This window comes from Phoca vitulina, unplaced genomic scaffold (genome assembly GCF_004348235.1).
Source record: "Phoca vitulina isolate PV1807 unplaced genomic scaffold, GSC_HSeal_1.0 scaffold4, whole genome shotgun sequence".
In the NCBI taxonomy this organism is placed as follows: Eukaryota; Metazoa; Chordata; class Mammalia; order Carnivora; family Phocidae; genus Phoca; species Phoca vitulina.
The window spans coordinates 46,877,347-46,902,639 of NW_022589707.1; the positions used below are offsets into that span (position 1 = coordinate 46,877,347).

The window sequence follows — 25,293 nt, forward strand, 5'->3', positions numbered from 1 at the left end:
TTTACTCAGCGTCGTGGGACTAACACACTCGTCCCCTAGAGTGAGACTTGCACTTCCAAAGCGGGTTCTCTCCTCAGGAGCGAAAGGAAAAAAAAAAAAAAAAAGCCACCGAATCAAAGTAACAACTCGTAGACGCAGGCGCATACACGCCCTAACTCACCCCTAAAAATACCCCTCAGCCGCCCGAAGTTTCTACCCTTCCGCTGTAGAGCTGCGAAAGTCTAGGTAGGTATTAATACGATTTCCTTCAAAAATGTGGTGACAGTGTCCAAGAAGTTAAGAAAAAAACATCACTCAAGATTTTAGGTACAAGGAACCAGAGGAAGTTGGCGACAGAGACAGCGTTTGTGAGTATTTGTTTACTCAGCGTCCCTCAACTTCGCAGTTTCACTCTTCAAATCGTCAATTTCTTTCTGTGTAGGTACACTTTACTGCACTGTTCCTATTCTCCACCCCCACCTTTGTTGCCCACGCGCGCGCGCGCGTGCACACACACACACCCCACCCTCTTCTCACACACATTCACACAGCCTTCCTCTCCCTCACTTCCTCTCCTGCACACACACGCATCCACCCTCCCTCCTCTTTCACACACACACACATATTCATATTCCTCCCTCTCCCCCCACACCAAACACACTCACACACCACCTCCCCTTACTCTTTACTGCCCTGTCCTTCTTCTCTCCCTAGGTTTGTCACTCACAGTTACACTATAGTACACTCACACCCTTCCCCCAACACTTTTCTGATCTGTCCCTCTACCCTCCTGTCACACATGGTTATATTGTCACCCCTAACACCCTCTCCCTTCTCTGCACTGTCTACCCTCCTCCCCCTCCGCCACACTGTCACTGCTACACTACCACATGCACTACCCCTTACCCCCGCCCCCGGTCTGCACTGTCTTCTCTTTCTCAGCTTGGTCACACACGCACACAGTTACATTGTTGCACACTCACACACCGCTTTGTAACACACGCGCAGTCGCTCGCGCCCCTCCCGCTACCGCTCCCCCCCTCCCCGCCGCGGCCCGCGGCGGCGCCGATGACCTCACGGCGCGCGCGCGGCGCGGCCCGGCGAGGCCGCAGATTGGCTGGCCGCGCCTCCGCGGCACTTCAAAGCCGGAGAGGGAGCTACAATTGTGGTGGAATGGGCGGAACTGATCATTGTATTGCACACCTCTAAAAAAAACACTGCCTCTGATTTATCAATATAAAAAAGATCCTCTGAGAGGAGGAGGGCACTTTTGTGTGATGGCAACTTCACTTCTAGGGGTGAGTCTCAGGATTTTCTCTTGCTGGTTTAATTAGTTTCCTTTTATTGCCGATCGGAGGGGGTTAAAGTCGCCCCGGCCAGGCCACGGGCTATCAGTCTCTATTGAGAGCTTTTTTTTTCCCCTTTAAATACAAGTGAGTTTGGAGAAAAGAAAGAGGGGGAGAGGGGGGCAGAGTCACTTTTTTCAGCGCAGGAAAAGGTTCGAAGGGCATTTAGACAAGCCACCTCGCAGCGCCCGGCCGCTCCCTGCCCGGGAGTCGTGCGCCCAGTCCATTTTATATGCGACGATTTCGGGGGTAAAGAGACCAAGTTTTTCCTCCTGAGCAAACTGCAGATTTTCCCTCTTCCCCTTAAAAAATACCACAGCCCGCCTTGTCTTGCAGGTACGTTAAACCCGTCTCTCTCTCTTTTTACTTTTATAGACTTTTTTTTTTTTTTTAAGAAAATAAAAAGAAAAGCAGGAAGAGCGAGCGAGCCCTCTAGTTTGACCTCTTTTGGCCTGGGAGAAACAACCCAGCATGGGTTTCTGGGGACCGGAACAGGATTTTCAAAGCTCTCTCTGGATTACAGGGGAAGCGCTCTTAAAAGCAGTCCAATGGTTTTTTTCCCCAGGCTTCTCGGCAAAGGAAACTTCCTTCCTCCCCAATCTGGATTTTTTGCTTGCTTGTTTGTTTCGAAGTGCCTGGGGCCTTGTGTGCACGGGAGTGTTGTTTTAGGCGAGAATACTTGTCAAACTCTTCTTTAGCATGGCGCTTTGCTCCCGAATCAGAAGCCGGCAGCCAAACTTGTCCCCTCCCGTAGAGTAGGAAGCAGCCGGGTGCCAGGGCTGTTGGGGGAGCCAGGTGAGTTGGTGGCGGCGCGCCGCAACGAGAGACGGGGTGCCGTGGGGCGTTTTGGAGGCTACCGGAGGACTGATGCACATTTCTTTCCTCCCTCCCCCACCGGCCTTTTGCCCCCCTCCCCCTCCCCCACCCCTTCTCCTCTCCTCCTTCTCGCAGGAAGAACCGAGGTTGGGATCCACTCCTCTGGCCATGCTTGCTGCTACCTGTAATAAGATCGGCAGCCCCAGCCCGTCTCCCTCCTCCCTCTCGGACAGCTCTTCTTCCTTCGGCAAAGGCTTCCACCCCTGGAAACGTTCCTCGTCCTCCTCCTCCGGCAGCTGCAACGTAGTGGGTTCCAGTCTCTCGAGCTTCGGCGTGTCGGGCGCCTCCAGGAACGGCGGTACGTCCTCGGCGGCGGCGGCGGCCGCGGCGGCGGCGGCGGCGGCGGCGGCCCTGGTATCCGACTCGTTCAGCTGCGGCGGCTCGCCGGGCTCCAGCGCCTTCTCCCTAACCTCCAGCAGCGCCGCCGCCGCCGCCGCGGCCGCCGCGGCCGCCGCCTCCAGCTCGCCCTTCGCAAACGACTATTCGGTGTTCCAGGCCCCTGGTGTATCAGGGGGCAGCGGCGGAGGGGGCGGCGGCGGCGGCGGCGGCTCCTCCGCGCACTCTCAGGACGGCTCCCACCAGCCCGTGTTCATTTCCAAGGTGCACACCTCGGTGGACGGGCTGCAGGGCATCTACCCGCGCGTGGGCATGGCGCACCCGTACGAGTCGTGGTTCAAGCCCTCGCACCCGGGCCTGGGCGCCGCCGGCGACGTGGGCTCGGCCGGCGCCTCCAGCTGGTGGGACGTGGGTGCCGGCTGGATCGACGTGCAGAACCCGAATGGCGCGGCGGCGCTGCCCGGCTCGCTGCACCCTGCCGCCGGGGGGCTCCAAACCTCGCTGCACTCGCCGCTCGGAGGCTACAACTCGGATTACTCGGGCCTGAGCCACTCGGCCTTCAGCAGCGGCGCCTCCTCGCACCTGCTTAGTCCCGCCGGGCAGCACCTCATGGACGGCTTCAAGCCAGTGCTGCCCGGCTCCTACCCGGACTCGGCCCCGTCGCCGCTGGCCGGCGCTGGGGGCTCCATGCTGAGCGCTGGGCCGTCGGCGCCGCTGGGGGGCTCCCCGCGCTCCTCCGCACGCCGCTACTCGGGTCGCGCCACCTGCGACTGCCCCAACTGCCAGGAGGCGGAGCGGCTGGGCCCGGCCGGGGCCAGCCTGCGGCGCAAGGGCCTGCACAGCTGCCACATCCCGGGCTGCGGCAAGGTGTACGGCAAGACGTCGCACCTCAAGGCGCACCTGCGCTGGCACACGGGCGAGCGGCCCTTCGTGTGCAACTGGCTCTTCTGCGGCAAGCGCTTCACGCGCTCCGACGAGCTGCAGCGGCACCTGCGGACCCACACGGGCGAGAAGCGCTTCGCCTGTCCTGTCTGCAACAAACGCTTCATGCGCAGCGACCACCTCAGCAAGCACGTGAAGACGCACAGCGGCGGCGGCGGCGGCGGCTCGGCGGGCTCGGGTAGCGGCGGCAAGAAGGGCAGCGACACCGACAGCGAGCACAGTGCCGCGGGCAGCCCGCCCTGCCACTCCCCGGAGTTGCTGCAGCCCCCGGAGCCCGGGCACCGCAACGGCCTGGAGTGACGCGCATCCTGCGGCTGCCCCTGCCGACCCCCTGCCATCCCGGTCCACTTGGGCCCCGTCTGTCCTGGCCTCTCCTCCAGCCTCTTTCCACTTTCCATCCTGCGCGCACTTTCTGTCTCTTTCAGTCTCTGTCTCTGTCTCTCTCTCTCTCAACTCACTCTTGTGACTTTACTTTGTAAAGGGGATATGGACATGTAAGTAACACCCATTGCTCTCCTGGGCCCTGGCTTTCCCATCTCCACCAGGTAACACCATCGGGGCCCGTACAGCTGTAACCGGCGCCTTGCCGGGTCTTTACTTATCGTCCTCTCCTCGTCCTCTCTCTGCCATCCCCAGGTTGTCTCTTTTAGAGGGAAGCGGTCGCTGGAGGTAGAGCTGGACGAGTCTAGTGCCTGGGAGACTGGGGGCCTCCGCACGAGCGGGAACAACTCCGTTGAACAAGGTTGAGCGGCGCCGTGGGGAGGGCGAGGCAGGGCATCCCGGCTGGGGCAGCCGCCCAGCTAGTTCGAGAAGCGCAGCCTTGGGGGTCTCGGCTTCTGTGAGCCCTGCCTGGCCGCTGCGTGCCGCTGCCCTCGCTGCGCAGTGCTGTCGCAACTACGTGGGGTGCCCATCTGGCGGCCCCGAGACCCGGAGGTTGCAGAGTTAGTTCTCCCAACGTCAGCTCTGCCTCTTTTCCTTTGTTCCCTGAGGTGGAACCGATTCAAGTTTCAGCTAAGGGCAATCCTGGTGAATCGCGGCAGCAGCCTTCTTTCATCTTTCTAACATCTTTTTTTAAACTAAAAAACTAAAGAAAAAATACAGCATCCTTCCACTTGGTTTCCCTTCTAGATAGTTTTTCCTCTAGCAGTGAACAAGTCTTTCTTTCGAAACTGCTAATGTTGATCCCAAAGTTATTTTGATTGCATTAACTTAACTTATGGGGTGGGGGTGGGGGTGAGGGTAGGTGTCTTTTTCTTATGCAAAAATGCCCCTTTCCGGTGAGACCAGATTTAACTATCTCCGTGTTTGTCCTTTTCTACCTCGTTTTTCACCACTCCCGAGCATAATCTCCCAATCTTTTTTTGCTGGTCCAGCCACCAATTCGTATTGTACCCATTTCTGTAAATTCTTGGAATTCATTGAAGATTCTTAGGGTTAAACTTTTTTGTGTGTGATTTAAACTTATAAACAAGTGAAGAAGCTATCGTTTATTTAAGACGAGGCTGTAGTTTAAATGCCAAAAGAGGGAAGATAGGGAAAAAAAACTTTGTAAAATATATCTGAACCTAATGGTTTGTACAACTGGAGAATCGTTCTAGATTAGTTACCAATTAATTATAACTCCACCAGTGTATGGGTGCGAGGTGCAGCTGTCCAGGAGACGATTTTGTATAGTATTTTTCTTGTACATTACTTCCAGTAAATATTTGAAAATATATTGAAGTAAAGTTGATTTTTTTTTTTTTTTTTGGTCACAAAAAATATTAAGAGTTATTGTTGCAGTTCTGATGAGCTGCAGGTATTTTGAACTCACTTCTGGAGGTGCAGAGCCACAAACGCACTTTCGGGGCTTAGTTTTGCTCGAATATGAATTTAGATAGGTATCAAACTGTAACTAAGACAATATTTGATAAATGTGGGATGACATTTAATTTAATGAAGCATGTACTTCTTTGCATTTGCTGGCAGTTCAGGCATAGTTAAAGTGAAAGTTCTCCTATATTTCATAGTAACTGGGTCTGCCAAAACCCATGTATTAAATAAATTGTCCAAGTGAAACTCAACTAACTTTGGCCTTTGTGTATTTCCTGAAGGTAATATTGTTAACTGTTAATAAACACTCCTGACACTACATTTAAATGTTTGCAGATTCTGCAAACTAATTGCTCATTGTAATGTTGAAATAATTTGGATATTTCACATTGAAATGAAAAGCCTTTCTCTGGAACATTTTAGACTTGCATTTTAAATGCATGAGATGTAATTGATTTATTTGTAATATTTTAAATGGTATTAATAAACTCAGATAAAAGACTAGGCCAGTTAATTTGTATTTTTTTTTCCTTTTTAAACTATGGACATTTGCATTTTATCTTCAGTTAAATGTCTAATTTAAACAAAATATAACCCTGTTTTTTTGTGGTAATATTTAAATAACTGCCTTTAAGATATTACTTAGATGGAATGATCTATTTGGCAAAGCTGTGTTCTCTATTTACCAAGATTAAGATTATAGTGTCTAAGAAATGTAATTAATTATTTACCAGTAGATTTAGCTCAAAGCATCAGGATTTACTGACCTCTTCAAATTTGTACTAAGTCACCAAACAATTCGAAGAAATTTCCCTGTTCTGCTTCCTTCTCTCCAGAAGGAGTCAGGTTGTTGGCCATTGATTGTATTTGGTATTTAAAAGGCCAAGCCTTACATTGGTAGATCAATACATCTAAAATAAAAACATGGGTTTGGGGATAACTTTTGTTGTTAGGGGGTGGAGGAGGTCAAGCTAACAAAAGCTTGTTTTTGGCATTCCATGTCTTAGCTAAAGATTATGTAGAGGTAAATATCAGTAGTAGATTCCTGTTGAAATGAGTTATCTGTTCTTTTAAAGTCTCTAAACAGCCACCAAAGAAAAGGAAGGTTAAACCTTAATCTATTTACTAGGCTATTGTTCATAGGTGTCAATGATGCCAATAAAAAAATATTGTCTTGTTATGTCTAAGTGCATTTAAGCAATGAGTGTTCCTTGAGCCATACTTTGAAACATAAAATACTTTAAATGTTGATTGATGTTATATCAAACTATTTCACTATTAGATTAATATTATTATTTTGAATCAAATTGAATAAAAAGTTAGTGTGTTCAGATTCTTCTAAGTTTAGCTTCTTTCTTTCTGTTTGCATTCTCTCCGCCCCAAGTTCAGTCTTGGTGTACTTCTTGACCTGAAAAATTTCCACTGAAATTTCTATAAAGTCATTATTATCCATAGAAACAGAAGTGAAAATATAGAGTACTATGAATATTGTAAACTCAGAAGAAAAAAACAATTAGGGGTAAAATATTTTAGAATAATGCAGTTTGTAACCAAGTAGCAGACTCCCTTAATCCTGTTGTCTATGCAGATGCTTGAGATCTCCAATCCTTAGGGTTTTAGGCAAGCAGGGTTAGCCCTGATTCTTTGGTATACTGTAGTTCTAAGTAATGGTTTTAAAAAGTAAAATAGTCTCTTTCTGTCACTTTCTTCCTAGGAATAACACGCAGAACACAGTTTAAGTGTTGTTTCTTTTTTATTGAAAGTTGCAATGCTGAGGGATTCGGAGAAAGCGGCTCTGAAGGAGTTAAATGTAGTGGCAGGTAAGAGGAAAGCTGCTTGGTACATTTATAATATAAGTTGCATTACATACAGAATCACATTTGATTTAAGAAGTGGGTAATGACAAGGAGAGATATTGTCTGGAAGATTTCTTTGGGGGTAGTTGAAGGGGGACAGATTGCAAACTTTTGCTTTTCTCCTTCCCCTCCTCCTCCTCCCCCTTCTAGCTCTGGTTTATTTTGTTTTGATGGTTATTGAGCAGTATTTCTAGATTCACTTTGTGGAGGGTGGGCAGGGTTCCCTTTTGGGGATGAACATCCTCTTCAGAGGACAGAAGGTGCAAAATTGTGATTTCTCTCTGCTTTGTCTGTGGTAAAGCACCTCTTAAGAGTGCCTGAAGGCTCTCACAAATGAAGCCAAAGGCTGGATCTCACTTTGAACCAAGAGACGAGCTTCCAGTCTTCAGATCAAGGTAGAGTTAAACTAGTTGTTGACCCAGAGGTCAGGCCAGCTTTATCAGTGCACCCTCCAGAGACTGGAACAGGGCTATGGCTCAACCCAGCCTTTCTGTTGATCTGCCTCATTTCTTCCCCAAACTTTCTTCCCTACCTTGCTTTATCCTTTACTGGTTCAATTTTTCTCTCTCTCTCTCTGATCTCCTTCATCTTAGGGACATGACTGTGACTTGTTGACATTGGACTATCAACAAAAATATTTTACACTAGAAGCTTAATTTAAGCCAATGTGATGAGTTACTCTCCCTTATCAACTGATATTAGAAAAAGTTCTTAGATGGTTTTGCCTTCCTTCAACTTTATTCTTACCCCAGTCTTGGTATAACTTCCCAACTGGGCTTCCCTTGGGGAGAGAATGCTGAAATTAAAAATTAAAGACAAGCAGGTGATGAGACTGGACTCCTGAGTGGGCAGATCGATAATACTGCCATCAACATTTTCATCTCCCTGCGGATCTTTTGGTGAGATTATCGAATGGAATGTTACAGAAGGCCTGTGGAGGAATTTCTTTAAATTAAAGATTTTATTTTGTAGGATTAGCTCAAAGGTCAGATGATCTTTTAGGTTGGTAAGTTAAGGCAGGAAATTTAGAGGAACAAAATTGTAGATGTGATTATTCTCTGGTTGCCTAAGGTGGTGGAGATAGATATTATAATGAAAGAAGTTCTACATTTTGCTCAATTTTTCATATGAATAGCCTCAAAGAGGGGTTAATTTGATGTGGGTATTTTGAATAAACTGGGGTTTTTATATTCCTGCTGTTTTTTGCTGCTTCTGTCCAGACAGGCATTATTATTTCTCCCGGCACCCGTAAGAAAAACTCAGGTATGATCAACGCGTTCTTTTCTTTCTTTTTCTTTCTTTTTTTTTTTTTTTTGATATGATTTCCTCAGTTGCCTGCCTTTCTTTCTTTAAAATATAGCCCAGCAGATGAATTCTATCACTGTATCTAGAAAAAAAGGAAACCGTGTTAAGTAAGGAATCAAAAGGAGTGAGGTGTAGAGTAATGGTGTACTCATTTTTAAGTTAGGACTGTCTCTGGGTGGCATCTTTTGAGGACTTTGCTTGTTATACAATTGTTGCTGTTGTTTAAAAATAAGATTCAGAATTTGCTTGCGCCCTATTTATTCCCTGCTTCCGGATTAAAGGAAGGCCGGTAATTCCTTGCTATCCTGGCCTTCAGCCGCTGCGGCTTAAGGGGATGCGCGTCAGTGGCCATCTCTTTAGGTTCGCTGCATTCCCGGTGCGCACAAGTGTTGATTTGCTGTAGCGTGGGGGAGGGGGGAAATCTATTTTCTTTGGTCCCTGGGCGCGTGTTTAATTTAATTTAATTTTCTGCGGAGTCTCCTGGCGGTGAGGAAGCAGCCTTATACATTTAGCTTTGGTTCCTAAGGACTGTCGGGGCTTCCAGAGCTCTAGGGACCGCGAGGAGAGCCTGGGGTGATTGAGAGCCAGGAATAAAGCGCCCGCTCAAAGCTGCCGCTTTTCACTGCTGTTCTAAAGCCATTCTTTCAAGCCCATCTAGGGGGGCTTCCTTTAAGCCCACTCCCTAACTTTGCTTCTCAGGCAAGCAAGCACTTCTTGCTGCACGGGAGGGAAGGGCGGAGGCGCCCTTCGCTTCCCTGGCAGGAGCTCTTAGCTGAGGTGTGGGCTACCCCAAGTTTCCCTCCTGCTCTTTATCTGTGAATTCGGGGGGAGGTTTTGAACCCGGGAGAATTTCCCCAGCCTTTCTGGCGTTGGTGGTATAGTGGTTCGCATAGCTGCCTTCCCCAGCCTTTCTAAACGCTACCTCCTCTTTCCTCCCCGCTCCTTGACGGGCCGGCTGCTCTCAGAAAGATCCTCTGAGACACACCCCCCAACCCGGGAAGAGCTCCGATCGGGCGAGCCACATCGTCCACTCGGGGGTTAGAGCGAAGGGTGGGGCCGCAGTCTGGGAATCTCCGCGCGAGCCCCAGCCCCCGCCCGCTGTCCCCACGGTGCCGGGGGCCGCAGCCGCCCGCGTAGCGCCCTTGGACACAAAGGCGTAGCGGGCGCCTCCGCTGGCTGCACGGACAACGAGCGCCACCATGCGCCCCGCGTTCGCTCTGCAGCGCGCCGAGCGCCTGCCTTGCCCGCCCGACCCCGGCGGGCGCTTCCCAGAGCCTCTGGCCTTGCGCTAACCGACCGTGGGAATCGCGGCGGTGAGACTCCCCGGAGTTCACCTCCCCGCTCTCTAAAGACGCTCGGGTGGGAGTGGGGTGGGGGATTGCCTTTCCTTTCCTCGTTCTCCAAATTCTCAGCATCCGCGAGCGCCTGGACCTCGCGGCCTTTCTGTCCCACCCTATCCCGGGGTGGCACGCCCTGCGCTGCGTCCTGCCAGTGCCACCAGGGCCTTCCGCGGCAAGGACGGGCCTAGGTCGTTCTTCCCAAACTTGTTTGGATTTCTCTTCGCGACGACTGCCTGCCCTTCTTCACCTTCAGTGTTCTTTTCTTGGCCAAACTGCTGCATTCACTCGCACCCGCCCCCATCCCTCGCGGCGTTCTACAAAGTGCAGCGTCCTCCTTCCGCGGGAAGTTTTAGTCTTGTCATTTTATTATTGGTTTGCCAAACTCAAATCAAGGCACTTCCGCACCTTTACCCACACTGTTATCATACAGGAAGCAAAACCAGGTCTGATTGGCTGTGAAAAAAAACCTGCCCTTTTTGATTTCGGGAGTCAAACAACAGTACAGCCACCTCATTGACTACTTAGGGGAACATTAGATAGACAGATAGATATAGAAATAGCTATAGCTATAGATTTAAAAATAGATCTATTGAGGGGAGAGAGAGAGACAGAGAGAGAAAATCATTGTACCTGTTGAACAATACTAAACTTTTCTTTACCGCGTTGCACCTAAAACCCAGCAACTTCCCTCGGGCTTTCTTCTCCCTCTTTGCCTCTTGACCCTTTGGGCAGCTAGATATTTGGGGAGTGCTAGCAACATTCTCCAGGCCCCATATTTTGGTGACAACTGAAGGAAAGGAAGGACGAAAGCACCCTTTAAAGGGCTTTACTTGGAGCATGTCCTGCAGCTCCATGAGCCGCCTGAGGAAAGGAGCCGGCTCCTTTCTTAGGCGCCTCTGGGACTTAGACCCTCTTGTCTTGGAAGTTCATTGTACATGTTTGGATCCTTGGGTTATACTTTGTATGCTGGAGGTATGCCAAGGATTAAAATTGGCACTAATTGATGGTTATGCACGCACCATCTATATGCATTTAAGGCACCCTATGATGCTGCTGCACCATAAACATCTTCCTCACCGCTTCTATCCACGGAGTTCTCAGAGCAGTACACCTGCGCATGATGTGGCGCCAGCCTCCTAGCGCCTGTGGTTAAATCCACGAACTCAGCTGGCGCTATCTCCATAGCCGGTAAGGCAGGGGAATGACCTATCAGGTCTGCAGTGAGGGCCTCGAGTGCCAGGCCCCTGCAGCCGCCGATATAGAAACATTCTGGCCGCCAGAAGCTCTAGGATATACTTGACGCGACCACCTCTGGAGACGCCGCCACCCTCCTGCCTCCAAGTAGCCGGTGACTCGAGCGCATGTTCCCACCCCTCTCTCCGGGGTCCGGAAAGCCAGGAAGCGCTGGAATGCCTCGTTCTCTCACCCTATTGTGCCTAGGTGTTGCAAACCACTGGAGGACAGAGCTTTGCGCTTTGATCTCATGTCCCAGTCATTCTTTAGCACAGAGGGGTGAGTTTAAATTAAATTTCTTTCTTTACTGATAAGTTCTAATGGGCCTCAGAAGGTGAATAATTATGCAGTAACATTTCATGGGTTGTTGGAATGGGAATTCCCACTGCGCTGTCACCAGGAACAGAATTTCCCGGTAGGCTCAATGCTAAATGAAGCTTCTCAAGTAAGCTACAAGTGTCTTTCAGATCTCAGTGCAAATGATAGTCCTTCCCTGCTCTCACCTTTCTTGCCCCTGCAAAGCAGTTTGTCCTCACATTTTTCCATTTAAATTTACCTGTGGCTTAAAAATACTTAAAAAAAAAAAAAATCTCTACTAAAGATCTTATATTTTAAGGTTAGAAAATATTTGCTTTGATGATTAAATATGCGTACCTATTAACACAAAGTACATACTGATGAAAGCTGGGACCACATTTTCCTAGAAAGAGGGCAGGTGAGCCACCTGGGACCTGTCTCCGAATATCTGAATTTAGTCTTGCCATTTCCTGTCACTTATTTTAGTGAATTAGGCTTTTTTGCTTGAATCCTGAGAAAAAGGGTCAAACTGGGAGCTGCCGCAATCAGTGTCCTGAAGCTATCCAGTTTGCAAGTTCAGAAATGGACTTTTTCTTGGGGGGGGGGGGTAGGTTAAAAGAAAAAAAAAAACGCCTTTGCTACTTTATTCAAAATAGTCATCTACCTATTAGAAAATGTGAACTTAATTTTTAAGATTTGGGTTTTTAATTCCCCCCCAAGATATTGAGAAACAACATCAACTCTATGAATATTTAAGTGGATGATGACATTTTGATACTCAGAAGGAAATCAGACTCAAACTAAATCAAAGAAATCTAAATTTGTAATTTAAAAGCACAATGGAACTCTTTATTGTTTTGTTTTTTAAAGAAAATCCTTTTTACCCCGTTCACATCAGTGTTTCATTGCATAGCATTTTCCTTGTTTATCCTTCTTCCCTTTAAATTTCTTCCTTTAAATGAATTAAGCTCCCACCAGCTTTAAGATTTCTAAATCAGCACATAGAAATTGGAGCCTGCTTATCAAGTTTTCACTTTTCTTTTGGCAACTAATTTGAAAGGGTCCAAACAATGAGTTGATTTACATTATGTTCATTTCACTCTGTACTCTATGTGAATGTTGAAAAAAAAAAAAAAAACTGAATAATTCACCTAGGGTTATCTTTACGTCTTTGAGGGAACTGATCCTTCCAGCTTTAAGTTTTAGCCACTCCATTTTAAGCAATGAAATAGAAGAAAGAAAGTAGATGTTTTTCCCCCCTAGAGTTCAGATGATTGTGTAGTTCAACTGAAAGTAAAGGATTTGTACTGTGCAATTTTGCACCCAATTTAATGTCCCTAATTATGCAGGTACCCTATCATCAGGTTTCCTATCATTTCAGGAAGTTTTGTGCTCATTCTTCTACACTGATCAATGCTTCATTTCTCTCCTACATACCTATCCCTTATTTTGGCTTTTTTTTTTTTTTTTTTTCATAAGCAGTTTCTTTCCTCTTTCAATTTAACAAACAACGGCCTTTGTAAGGGAGGGGGAACCTGGTGGCAGGTGGAAATGTATTTAGAAGATATTCACATAGGTTTAGTAATGTTTTAAAAATATTAAGTTGTAAAAATGCTCTTTAATAGAATTTGTCTATAGATATATAAAGTTTCTATTTAAAAAAATAAAGTTTCTATTTAGGGGAAAATAATAATTTTAATAACATTAAATTATATTTCTTCCAACTTTAATAAGGTTCTTGTAGGTAACAATTCAGTAGCTTTTGTTCTGTGAGGCAAATTAAATTTTGCTCTTTCTTCTAATAAATAACTATTTGGCTTAAAGCTGCAGTAGTTAAGTTGAGTAAGGTACACATATATTTTATTTCCTATTCCTTCAATAGTGACATATTTTAGTTTATTATCACAATTGAATGTTGTAATAGTAATGAACAGAGAGCAGTAAAATAACCTTGTAAATATTTTGGCAACAGAACATCATCTATTCTTCAGTTGCATATACTTTGTAGAAAGCATATGATATAATTTATTTAGTGTATGGTATAATTATTAAATGTGAACGTACTTTGTTTAGTGATATGTTTACTTGAGTGTTTTAGTATGTATATTTAGGAAAATCAGAAGCAGTGAAGTGTTCCGTTCTTAAAATTCCACCTGTTGTTTTGCAGAGAAAATTTTAGTTTCATAGGAGGAGTGTAATAGTGTCCCCTGTTGCAAAGAAATGGTATTTATATCAGTGAAGTTGTTTTGGAACTCCTTATATTATTTTATAGTCCAAAAGCAGTGGCATGGTTCTTTTTACTTCATTTTTTAAAGTAAACTTTCCATTTTGAAATAATTTTAGATTTATAGAAAAATTATAAAAATAGTACTGTGAATTCTGGTAGTTTCCCCTATTATCATTTTAAATTACTATGGTATATTTGTCAAACCTAAGAAATCAATATTGGTATATAATTTTTTAAAAATAAAGAATAAAAGTCAACGATGTTGCATGGCACGTCAGTCAGTGGCAGATTGTAGTTTAGAAAAATGCTGACCTCTTTTTGGTCAGCTTGCCTAGGCAGACACTACATAAGAGTAAGTTACATAGAAACCTATTCCTCAGGGATGTGCCTTTAAAGTATAGTTTCTTAGAATGAAAGTTTTTATTTCTTTCATAGTTAATTAAAATACAAGAAAACATAACAGCTCAGTTTTTTTTATGTATGGAAGCATCAGATTAAATTTTGAATGTTTGACAGTTTCACTTCAAATTATCAAATATTTGTTCTTAGCAATGTTTTATTTGTAGCCTAGACCTATTTTTTATTCTACAATTTAGAATGATTTATTTACTCATTATTATTGTCCTTAATGTAGTAACTACAAAATACAACTAATCTAGTGATTCTATTTATTCCCTCCATATTTTTCAAGTTAAATTTTAGGGTTATTTTTGCTAAAGAACTAGTTTGTCAGAGTACAGAAAGCGTTAAAACCTAATTGTTGTCTTTTTTCTCTTTTTAAGCACAGATAAATATATCTCTTATAGGAGCAATACATTTGCATGGATTTTTGTCCTAAGTAAAATTACAAAGAGTTTCATTAAAAAAAAAAGGAAAGTATTCTTTATTTGGAATGTGTTTTTACTATACCTAGGGTTGCCAGATGAAATACAGGATATACAGTGAGATGTGAATTTTAGATAAACAACAAATAATTCTTTAGTAGTAGTATGCCCCATGCAATATTTGCAACATACTTACACTAAACATGAATTGTTTTTTTGAAATTCAAATTTCAAAATTGGATGTCCTGATTTTTCATTTCTTCATCTTTTCAAATGAAATTTATGTATCCATAAAGACAAAGCTAAAAAAAAAAAAGACAATATAAAAAACAAAATAACTCGTTCCTATTCATGGAAATGCTAAGAACATAATGAAATTAGGATTTACTTGTTATCTGCGGGTGGAATTATAAAATTGATTTTCCTATTACTCTTTTGTGTTTCTTATTTTTCAGCTCATTTGGCTTCATTCTGAGTTATCCTTATACATTTAGACTACTAGTACTATCCTGCGTTCTAAGATACACTATTTAGCTAGCTTTCAAGAAAGTATTATTATGCTGATGTTTGCTAGTCATTACCTCCACACTTCTTTGTAGTATTAATGCTATAAAAAGGGAGGTATCTTTAAAAAATCCTAATTTCTACTCATTAGATCCTTGTAGTTGAGACCCTATACTAAAGTTTTGCTCATGTAAATTCTATTCCTTAGGTACTTTACACCCATGTCCTGGATTAACTGACTTAGTTAAACTGCACAAACATGGATACCTATTATTTCCAGAAGCCGTGTATAAGCCGTAGCAGCAGTACTGTATATCAAATTCCCTTGCTAGGTATTCCATAAAGTATAACTAAAGAATCAGAAGTTAAAGTTCTCTATCCCGGGAGAGTTTGTTTTTCCTTCTGTGGAAGCATTGCTATAGGAAATAGAGGTAATATCCACAAATTTGTTCATGACATTTTCTCTTAATATAATAGTTTTCTTTCTTGTGGTTCATTTTGCTGTTAATTTTCCTAATAATTTCTTGTCTTTTTATAATTACTGTTTGTGATTATCCCCAGAAATGATAGGTAAAATTCTGTCTAGCTTACAAACAATACAGGCTAGTAAAGGGTGAGGAAGAGAACGAACCTGGCATCTAAGGTTTATCCATCTTGCCTTCACACAGCTCAGAAAGTAAAAACAATATTAACTGCCATGTATACCAATCAGATAAATCATTAAAAACAATATATGTAGTTTTTTATCTATAAACAGGAAATTTATCAAGGACCCAAAGCTTCTGCTTTTACTAGGCAACACAGTTAATTACTGTGAGGTTTCAGAGAAACTGGTAAGTGGGAAGTTTAGGAAAACTTATTTTGGATGGTGGCTTAATGAGCATTCCTTGGAAAATTAAATTGTTAGTAGGTTCCCACAAACCATTCTACTTTTTTTCCTTCTTCATTTTGTTTTATAAAACCAATTCATTTTTAAAAATACAAAATATTTAAAAAATATTTTTAAAAATATAATTACCCCTCTGAATTCTAAGAGAGGCATTCACAAACAAGTGCAAATTTGTCAAATCATATTACTGGCATTCTAATCCAAATACTTTCCATTTCAATAAAAGTTTTAAAATTCATTTCTTTGGAGACAATTAGATGCTCACTGAAGATACTCTAGAAAGCACAAGAAATTGTGAAGCAGAAGAAACAAATTACCTTAACCCTACTTCTGAGAAGTAACATTGTCCTTATTTATAATCCTTTTTAATTTTTACTTGCATATATGTACAAGAGTATAACTTGCTTTTTTCCCACTAATATTAAAATAAATTTCCCTCACTATTAAAAATTATGTGCAAACATAATTTAATTTTTTTATTTTTTAAAATTTTTTCTTTTTAAAATTTATTTTTGTTTATTTATTTATTTATTTATTTATTTATATTATTCTGTTATGTTAATCACCATACATTACATCATTAGTTTTTGATGTAGTGATCCATGATTTATTGTTTGCTTGCATATAACACCCAGTGCTCTATGCAGTACATGCCCTCTTTAATACCCATCACCAGGCTAACCCATCCCCCCACCTCCCTCCCCCTAGAACCCTCAAACTGAGGGTTTTTAATTTTTTTAAAAAATGACTTTATTTCTTTATTTGACAGAGAGAGACACAGCAAGAGAGGGAACACAAGCAGGGGGAGTGAGAGAGGGAGAAGCAGGCTTCCCGCGGAGCAGGAAGCCCCATGCGGGGCTCAATCCCAGGACCCTGGGAGCATGACCTGAGCCGAAGGCAGACGCTTAACGACTGAGCCACCCAGGTGCCCGGCAAACATAATTTTAAATGGTTGTAAAATACTGTATGGGCTGCATGTATCAAAATTTTACCTGCTTCCCTAATACTGGGCATTTAGTTGTTTCCGAATGATTGAACATCCTCGTGCACATTTTGTTCTAATTTCTGATTATTTCCTTAGGATACTAGAGGAGAAAGGAATTCTTGAGGAATAAGAACATTTTAAAGGCTTTGGATAGAGGGGTGCCTGGCTAGCTCAGTCGGAAGAATGAACAACTCTTGATCTGGGCGTTGTGAGTTCAAGCCCCACCTGAATGTAGCAATTACATACATACATACATACATACATACATAAAAAAATAAAGGCTCTAGATAGAGGTTACCAGATTACTGTCCTGGAAGTATGTAGCAGTTTATACTCCAGGAAATGGGAGTTGAAAGAACCAGCTTTAAATGCACTGAATTCTTAATCTTTGTTCAATTAATCAGGAAGAAATAAATTTCATTATCGCTTTAAGTTGCAAATTTTAGATTCCTAAATTTTTTCCATATGTTTATTTGCTATTTTAATTTCCTTTGTTGTGAATTGTCCTTCTATCATTTTACCCTTTTTTGTTTTTTTTGTTTTAAAGATTTTTATTTATTTGAGAGAGAGCAAGCACAAGTGGGGGAAGAGGCAGAGGGAGAGGGAGAGGGACAGACACCCCATTGAGCATGGAGCCCCAGCTGGGGCTCAATCCCAGGACCTCAGGGTTGTGCAAAGTCAGCCGCTCAACCTACTGAGCCACCCATGCACCCCCTATGGTTATACCCTTTTTTGAATTAGAGTCCACTTGATTGCAAAATGAGGGAGATGGTCTGGGCCAATGGAGAACATTCTGGGGGAAAAATTGCTGGCTCTGGAAGCAGAAAATCTCTTTAAGACTTCATACCATACAGTTTCCTGAAACTGGGATTTGAAAATTGGTTTCCTTTTATTAGTACTAGAATAACAACAGGAAGTGGCAGAATGGAGCCTTATTTATGCTATCATTTTACAGAAGAATTTTGGGGAAACAACCAGTTCTATTTCCTAACTACAAATGGACATTGTTTTGCACTGTCACATGGTACAAAAATATAGATTCAGTTGAACATGTTAGCTTTAACTGGTTGAAAAGTAAAAATAGATTCGGTCAATCAGTTTATAGGATAGGGGCGCCTGGGTGGCTCAGTTGCTTAAGTGCCTGACTCTTGATTTCAGCATAGGTCATGATCTCAGAGTGGCAAGATGGAGCCCTGCTTCAGTTGGGCTCCACGCCCAGTGGGGAGTCTGCTTGAGATTCTCTCTCCCTCTACCCCTTCCCCCTGCTTGTGTGCATTCTCTCTCTCTTTCTCTAAATAAATAAAATCTTCAAAAAAATAAGTTTATAGGGTAATCAAAAAAATAACTTTAAGATTTTTATAGTTTATTAACTGAATTAGCCAGGTGTTTTGGCCTCTGGATGCATGAAGCCACAGAACTGACCTTTGAAGAGAGTTCATTCATTCATGGTCATCATAGAGAACTCTGATTTGAATGAGCTGTGATAGCTGGACAAAAAGATCTATTTCAAAATTTTGATTTTTTTTTGGATATTGGAGAAATAATGTCCAAGAGTAAAGTCTGTTCTACTCAATTACTAATTAATTCTAAGTTTTTTAAGTTTCTTACGTAATTCTAAATGAGTTATTGTATTGTATTGTATTGTATTGTATTGTAATACGTAGGTGACATGTACATTCGCACTTGAAAGAAACACTTAAATATAACCACTAACGAGTCTTAGACTCTTGAGGCACCTGGCTGGCTCAGTAGGTAGAGCGCATGACTCTTGATCTCGGGGATGTGAGTTCAAGCCTTACGTTGGGTGTAGAGATTACTTAGAAATAAAATCTTAAAAAAAAAATAGTCTTAAACTCTTGAGTTGTTGGATGAGGAAAGGAAGAAGAGGGTGAGTAGATTGGACATACATCATATCTAATACAGCTTCAACTTATAGTATAGATAACAGTATCTTATAGTGATATTTTAAATGATATACTTGCTTTTGTTCAAAAATTAAAAAAAATCAAATCAACAAATACTAAATGCCTACTTTGTGTTCTACTAGTACTTTGGGTTAAAAATAAGCCTTGAGCATGATCATGAATCACAGTCATAATTTGAGAACTTACTTACAATTGTAAAACAAAAGTAAAATATTCCTTGAGTTCTCTAAGGGAAAAATTATGATTTGAAAAAAATAATCACCCCATCATTCTGCCCTTATGACTCTAAAATTATTTAAAAATTTAACAATATGTAGGCATTGTAGAAAATGCTCAAAGTGTGTTAAAATAACTTAAACCTTGGTGTGTGAGTATATATGTATTTACCAGGAACTAAACCCAATGTATTTGGATCTCAAATTGTTATGTGGGGACAGAGATTAATTTAGTTTGTCCTCCAAATACAGTTACTTGATTATTAAGTAAATTTAAATATTCTGCTGTGTTTAACAAACTAAGAGAGCTCACTGATGATGCTGAATCTATTTAGAAAAGTAATAGCTCTTTCTTTCAACTATATACAGAAATTTCCAAACACACTAAAAAGAGACCAAAACAATGAGGACAAGAGCGTGTGCCTTTTTAAAACTGGCGTGCAACAGAGAAAATAAGTTAACACTTATTGGACTTATTTGTTCTATCCATGCTCAAGCTTATAATTTTTATTCATGAATTCTATATATAAAAAGACTGGAGTTTTTTTGGTCTAGAACAATGTTTTTCAACTTTTTTCGGTTGTTGATTTTTGGTTAACAAACTCCTTTGAGACTCTGATGCAGGCTATGGATCTTATCTTAAAAATATGCTCATCTCAACACTTCTCTGATGCCTACAAATGGACCTTAAATTTAGAGTTAGAGGTGTACTCTTGAGTCCTTAGTTTGTATGCTCTACTAAAATGTTACATGTTTTAGGAAGAATTTCACTTGAGTAAATTCAAGAAAGTGTCTTTTATCTTTGGTTCTGTCATCTAGATTGATAAAAAAATTAACATGAAGAAAGGAGAAGGGTTGGGGCGCCTGGGTGGCTCCCTCGGTGAAGCATCTGCCTTTGGCTCAGGTCATGATCCGTGGCCCTGGGATTGAGTCCCATGTGGGGCTCCCTGCTCAGCAAGGAGCCTGCTTCTCCCTCTTCCTCTGCCCCTTCCCCCCTGCTCATGTGCGTGCGGCTCGCACGCTCTCTCTCTCCCTCTCATGTGCTCTCTCAAATAAATAAAATCTAAAAAAAAAAAAAAAAAGAAAGAGAGGAGAAGGGTTAACTCTTGCCTATCAGAATGCGGAGTTTCCATTTTACAATGTGAAGATTCCAATTTTACCGAAGGAGCAACTTGAAATACGTAAGAAGTGGGGTGTGGTGTTGTCCCTCACATTTCAGAAGTATATCATCAAAATTTTGTGATGTTTGTGCTTCTCATGCTTGTTCTGCATCTGCTGGGGTTGTCATATGATTTAGTAGTGGTTTCTCCAATGTTTTAATTTTCTCTAAGTTAATGTCCTAAAGCCTGCCAATATGGAAATATATAGAATTTTATAGTTCATCATTAAATTTAAATTTCAAAACCCCAGTTTTAAAACTAATTTCTTGAGGCAGTATTTATTTTAGAGTATTTGGAAAGTCATTTGTATGAATAGTAGTCTGAATATGGTTAAGCAAACCTAAACCACTTTTGATGACTCCACCTTAGCCAATACTTTACTCAATGCAGAGGTTACTACTTTTTTCAGTTACATTTGTAAATCTGTCTTGGTTTCTGCATGATACAGCTGTCAAGATCTTTTTTTATCTTAACCAAAGAAAGGAATGATGCATCAGCAAGTGGGTTGCAAGTGGAACAAAAGAGTTATGATAAACACCCTGAAAATAAAGATAGCAGGGATGATTCAACAATGAGAGACCACCTCTGTAGACACCAGGGTCTAATCTTCCCATACACTCTGTGTGTGTGTGTGTGTGTGTGTGTGTGTGTGGTGTGTGCAGGGGAAGGCTGAAGGGTTGTGGGGAAAATATGCTATTGCCGGAGCAGCTGTATTTCTAACTCTTCCAAATTGTAATTGGGTTGTGTACAAGAATTTTTCAGAGTGTGGGTGGGCAGAAAAAAAGGCAGCTTCACATCAGAATGTTAACCAAAGAGGAACCATGTACCTTTGTATTTTTGTAGTGTAAGGAGGAGGCAAATAGCAAGTTGTTTCCTATGTGAATAGCTCAAAAGTACCTTACGATTTCCAATTCCATCTTCGCGGGATAACAGGTTAGCTGAGTGTGGGCTATGGAATCAGATTTTCTGGGTGGAATCCTCATTCTGTCACTTCATTGGTGTTTGACCTTGGGAAGGTTCCTAAATTACTCTGTGCCTCACCTTCCTTACTTAGTAAAATTTGAATAATAATAGAATGTAGCCTATTGTCAGTAAGCTAATACCTATAAGGCTCAACCACAGTGCTCAATGAATGTGAACTTTTTAGTACTTCTACCTTATATTATTGATCTATTATTGTTACTACTAAAAACAGGAGCATTCCATTTTATAAAGGAAGACATTTACTTCTCTTTGTTATTTTGGAGGTTTTCTCCTTTTTCTATACTTGGGAATCCTGCTGACCTTGCTGTTATTCTTGATGACTCCACTCTTGCTCCTGCCTTCCTTTGGTGTCCTTGTACAAACCATCTGTGAGAGCCAGGCCTTTTCTTTTTGGCTAATATGTCACTTATTAACCCTTCTCTTCTCAGGGCACTTAGTTCAGGAAATCAGGGACTAAAGGAATTTATGAAACTAATGTAGGCAAAGGTGTAATTCTGCCTGAACTGGGGGTGTGGAACTAGGAATTTAATTGAAATTTGTACCACTTTTTGTAAGTTTTCTGAGGATATGATGGTGGAATATTTTTCCCTTCCATTCCTTAGCGACCAGCTTTTTTTTTACATTTTTTAACATTTGGGTGTTTTCAAATACTTTTTCTTCTTTCTTTAGTTTTTTTTTCTTTCTCACTTTTTTTTTTTTTTTTTCATTTTTGCTTTACAATTGTCCAGAATGTTTTGGTAATTTAGCAACTTCAATCCGTTTCTGAGAATCTTTTTTTTTTTTTTTTTTTTTTAGATTTTATTTATTTATTTGACAGAGAGACACAGCGAGAGAGGGAACACAAGCAGGGGGAGTGGGAGAGGGAGAAGCAGGCTTCCCGCCGAGCAGGGAGCCCGATGCGGGGCTCGATCCCAGGACCCCGGGATCATGACCTGAGCCGAAGGCAGACGCTTAACGACTGAGCCACCCAGGCGCCCCCGTTTCTGAGAATCTTTTCTTGACTTTCAACTGGGCAGAAAATATTTTAGCCATGTATTATATTACTGTGATGTGGTAAAGTTGATCAAACAAAATACTTCCATTCAATAACAAACTTTACTTGGCTTATAAAGAATGGCATTCCATTATTTATACCTACAAAAACACAGATCAGTTTACTATTCTTTCCCTTAGTCTAATAATGTAACAGTAATTGCATTCATTATTTTTTTTACGCCTAATTGTCTAACTTTTGCTTTTCTGAAATTTCAATAAACTTCTTTAAATAGATCCTCAAGCAGTTAAAAAGAAAAACATTATGATTAAACTGAACCTTGATAATTGAGTATAAGTCATTAAGAAAACATGCCCAACAAATTCAGTTACATTGGTGATGCTTTTTAGCATATTTCCACAGACATTATAATCAAAGATACTATGCTTTTGTCCAAGAAGTGTGTCTCTTTAGTTTTTTTTTTTTTTTTGGCTTGGAATTCTAGTATTTCTGCAATTTTTCCCATGTAGAAAGCATCCAAATCCACAATACTTAGACATGTAAGTGAACACCAAGGAAAAACAGATCTCATACCTTGGGCTGAATTCAGTGTTCTTCCAGTGGTGTGGATGTACAGAGTATTTTTAGAATGTGGCTAGTTAATTTTATTAGACCATGTAACTACTGCCCTAACTTTGGTTGGATCCTCACAATGACCCCAATGTACTTCTGTGAGCAATGACTGCACACTCCATTCAGCTAGCCATCTTCCTGAACTAACTGTAGACAAAAGTCCTTGGGGCTGATTGAGACTGTGGGCTCTGGAGTTAGACAAGGGTATGAATCCTAGGGTCCAAGACTCAACAAGTTATACTTTCTTTAAGCTTCAGTTTTCTTCTCTTTAAAGAGAGATAATATTAATAATAAATGCCATTATAAAGTTGATATGAGGACTAATAATTAGTGCTTCTCCCATACCTATGTGAAAAATTTCAAAAAACGTTAGCTCATTAGAAGCAGTAGTTTAAAATGGTTTTAGGAAAATTCAAAAATGCACTGGGTCAGAAGTGTGTGAAAGTTCATATATTTGCAGTATGAAGGATGCTGTTTTTATTTGCTAGCACATAAAGTTATTTAGTGGAAAGAGAATAAGGTTAAGAAAGTAGAACTTAGTATAAAGTTCTATTTAATAAATCTAGTCTTAGGGTAAGAGGAAATAGCAGCAATAGCAGAATCCAGTAGCAAAAGTAAAGGGAGGAGGATAAACACATTCTAAATCCTGGACTAGCAATGGGTATAGGTAGCATGTTGTGATGGAAAAAGCACAGTGCTTGGAGGTAAGATGTGAGTTTCTGCTCTCTTATCAACATATAATGATGATGTTGGACTGGATGTTTTCAGGGTTTTCTTCGAGCAGTTAATATAAATCTGAAAAATTTTCTTATATGTGGAATAAATGTTTAAATAGGCTATTTAAATGTTTAAATAGATAGCTTACCAAAGGTGCCCACATCCTCATTCCTGGAACCTGTGAATGTCACAGGGGCTACCTTACATGTCAAAAGGGACTCTGCAGATGTGATTAAGAATCTTGAGATGGGAACATTATCGTGGATTTTCTATGTGAGCCCAACAAAATCACAAAGGACCTTATAAGAGAGGAAGGTCAGAGATAGATGTGACAAAGGAAGCCAGAGATCAGAGAGATGTAGGCCAAAGAACATGGGAAGCTTCTAGAAGTTGGAAAAGAACAAGGGACAGATTTGTCCCCAGAGCCCACAGAGACTATTTTAGACTTTTGACTCCAGAACTATAAGATAGTAAATCCATGTTGTTTTAACAATAAGTTTATGGTAGTTTGTTATAGCAGCAATAGGAAACAAGCAATAGAAAAGTAATACAAGCTTTATCAGTGTGGTTTTGCTAAAAGGAGGCAAATTGTATTACTTGAGATACAGGTAGAGACATTTGGTGAACCATGCTTTTTCTATATATAATTATGGCTTTTAATTGAACTTGTTGGTTTAATTTATTTAATTTTGAAATAATTTGGTATTTTTTTGTTTTATTTTTAAAAGATTTTATTTATTTGAGAGAGAGAGAGAGAGATATCATGAATGGGGGGGAGGGGCAGAGGGAGAGGGTGAAGCAGACTCTCTGCTGAGTAGGGAGCTGGATGTGGGGCTCAATCCCAGGACTCAGAGATCATGACCTGAGCCGAAGGCAGACGCTTAACTGACTGAGCCACCCAGGCACCCCGGTAATTTGGTACTTGCATGTACAATTCCAAGTTCCTTTTCCTTGTGGGCCAAATTTCCCATAAGACTTTTATCTATATTAGAACACATTCCCTAGTCTTGAGGACTTCCTGGTCTTAGGAAAACACTGATTTCTGCCAGCCATGATTCATAGCCTAAACTTATTCAGACTGACCTCAATCCAAACCTGGCTAAGCATCCTTGCCCTCTGCTTGTCTTTTACCTTTGGGTTTGGATACAGTTACAAAAGACAAGAATGAAGCACTAGTTTTGAAAGGGGTGGGGGGAGTACCTGTAAATACCTGGCCTAGAAAGTCCTAAATGCAGTGAAGGCAGCTGACCAGAGGTCAGGATCCATCAGAGTCATCCTCTAAATGTTAGTATGTTACAGTAGCCCTCGGACCTCACCACATTTTATCCTTTGTATCACCCTTCCTTCCTAGGAGAGAGAGCTAGCTATTTAGTGAGTCTTACAAAAAACTGAAACACTGAAGAGGGTACCCATGGAATACAAACAATTTAGCAAGGGTAAGGTATGGCACAGATGTTAGTGAAAAGAAAAAACACCATGTTACATCTGTTCTATAACTAACCCAACTGATCTACTTTATATCTAGCCACTCCTTAAAATAAGCTGTAGTGTCTTTTTATGTTAAGTCAACTTAGTATTATGTTAAGTCAAATTAGGTCATAGCTAATAACTTGGTTTTTAGCTTACTCAATGTGTTAGTTTAATAGTATACACAGAGTGCTTTGGATATGACCTACTGTATGAAAATATTTCCCATTAGTGTCCACCTATGTGGACATTCATTGTTTTAATTCTGAGCTCTTATTCCAAAAGGTTTGTGAGGTGGAATCATTGGTTGATTAGAAAGTTCATTCATAAGAACAAGTCAAGGGAAGAAACTGGGAGAGATGAAAAGTGAAAGAATGAGGATAGAGGCATTGGGAGACATAGTTTTCAAGCCTTTATTATTTTTTCTACCATTAATAATAATTACCAAATTATTTCAAAATTAAATAA

The 25,293-nt window shown here is 41.6% G+C and overlaps 1 protein-coding gene across 2 annotated transcripts; it reads left to right on the forward strand.

Moving 5' to 3' along the window:
* The first annotated feature begins 1,174 nt into the window (after positions 1 to 1,174).
* On the forward strand, positions 1,175 to 4,570 carry SP8 (Sp8 transcription factor). Of its 2 annotated transcripts, none has more exons than XM_032401223.1 (2): positions 1,175 to 1,277; positions 2,277 to 4,570. In XM_032401223.1, exons 1-2 carry the CDS (start codon positions 1,257 to 1,259, stop codon positions 3,777 to 3,779), a joined length of 1,524 nt encoding a protein of 507 aa, XP_032257114.1. In that variant the 5' UTR covers positions 1,175 to 1,256; the 3' UTR covers positions 3,780 to 4,570. The 2 variants fall into 2 exon arrangements, with proteins under 2 accessions (XP_032257114.1, XP_032257115.1); XM_032401224.1 differs by having other exon boundaries at positions 1,189 to 1,277; positions 2,281 to 4,570.
* The last annotated feature ends 20,723 nt before the right edge of the window (positions 4,571 to 25,293 follow it).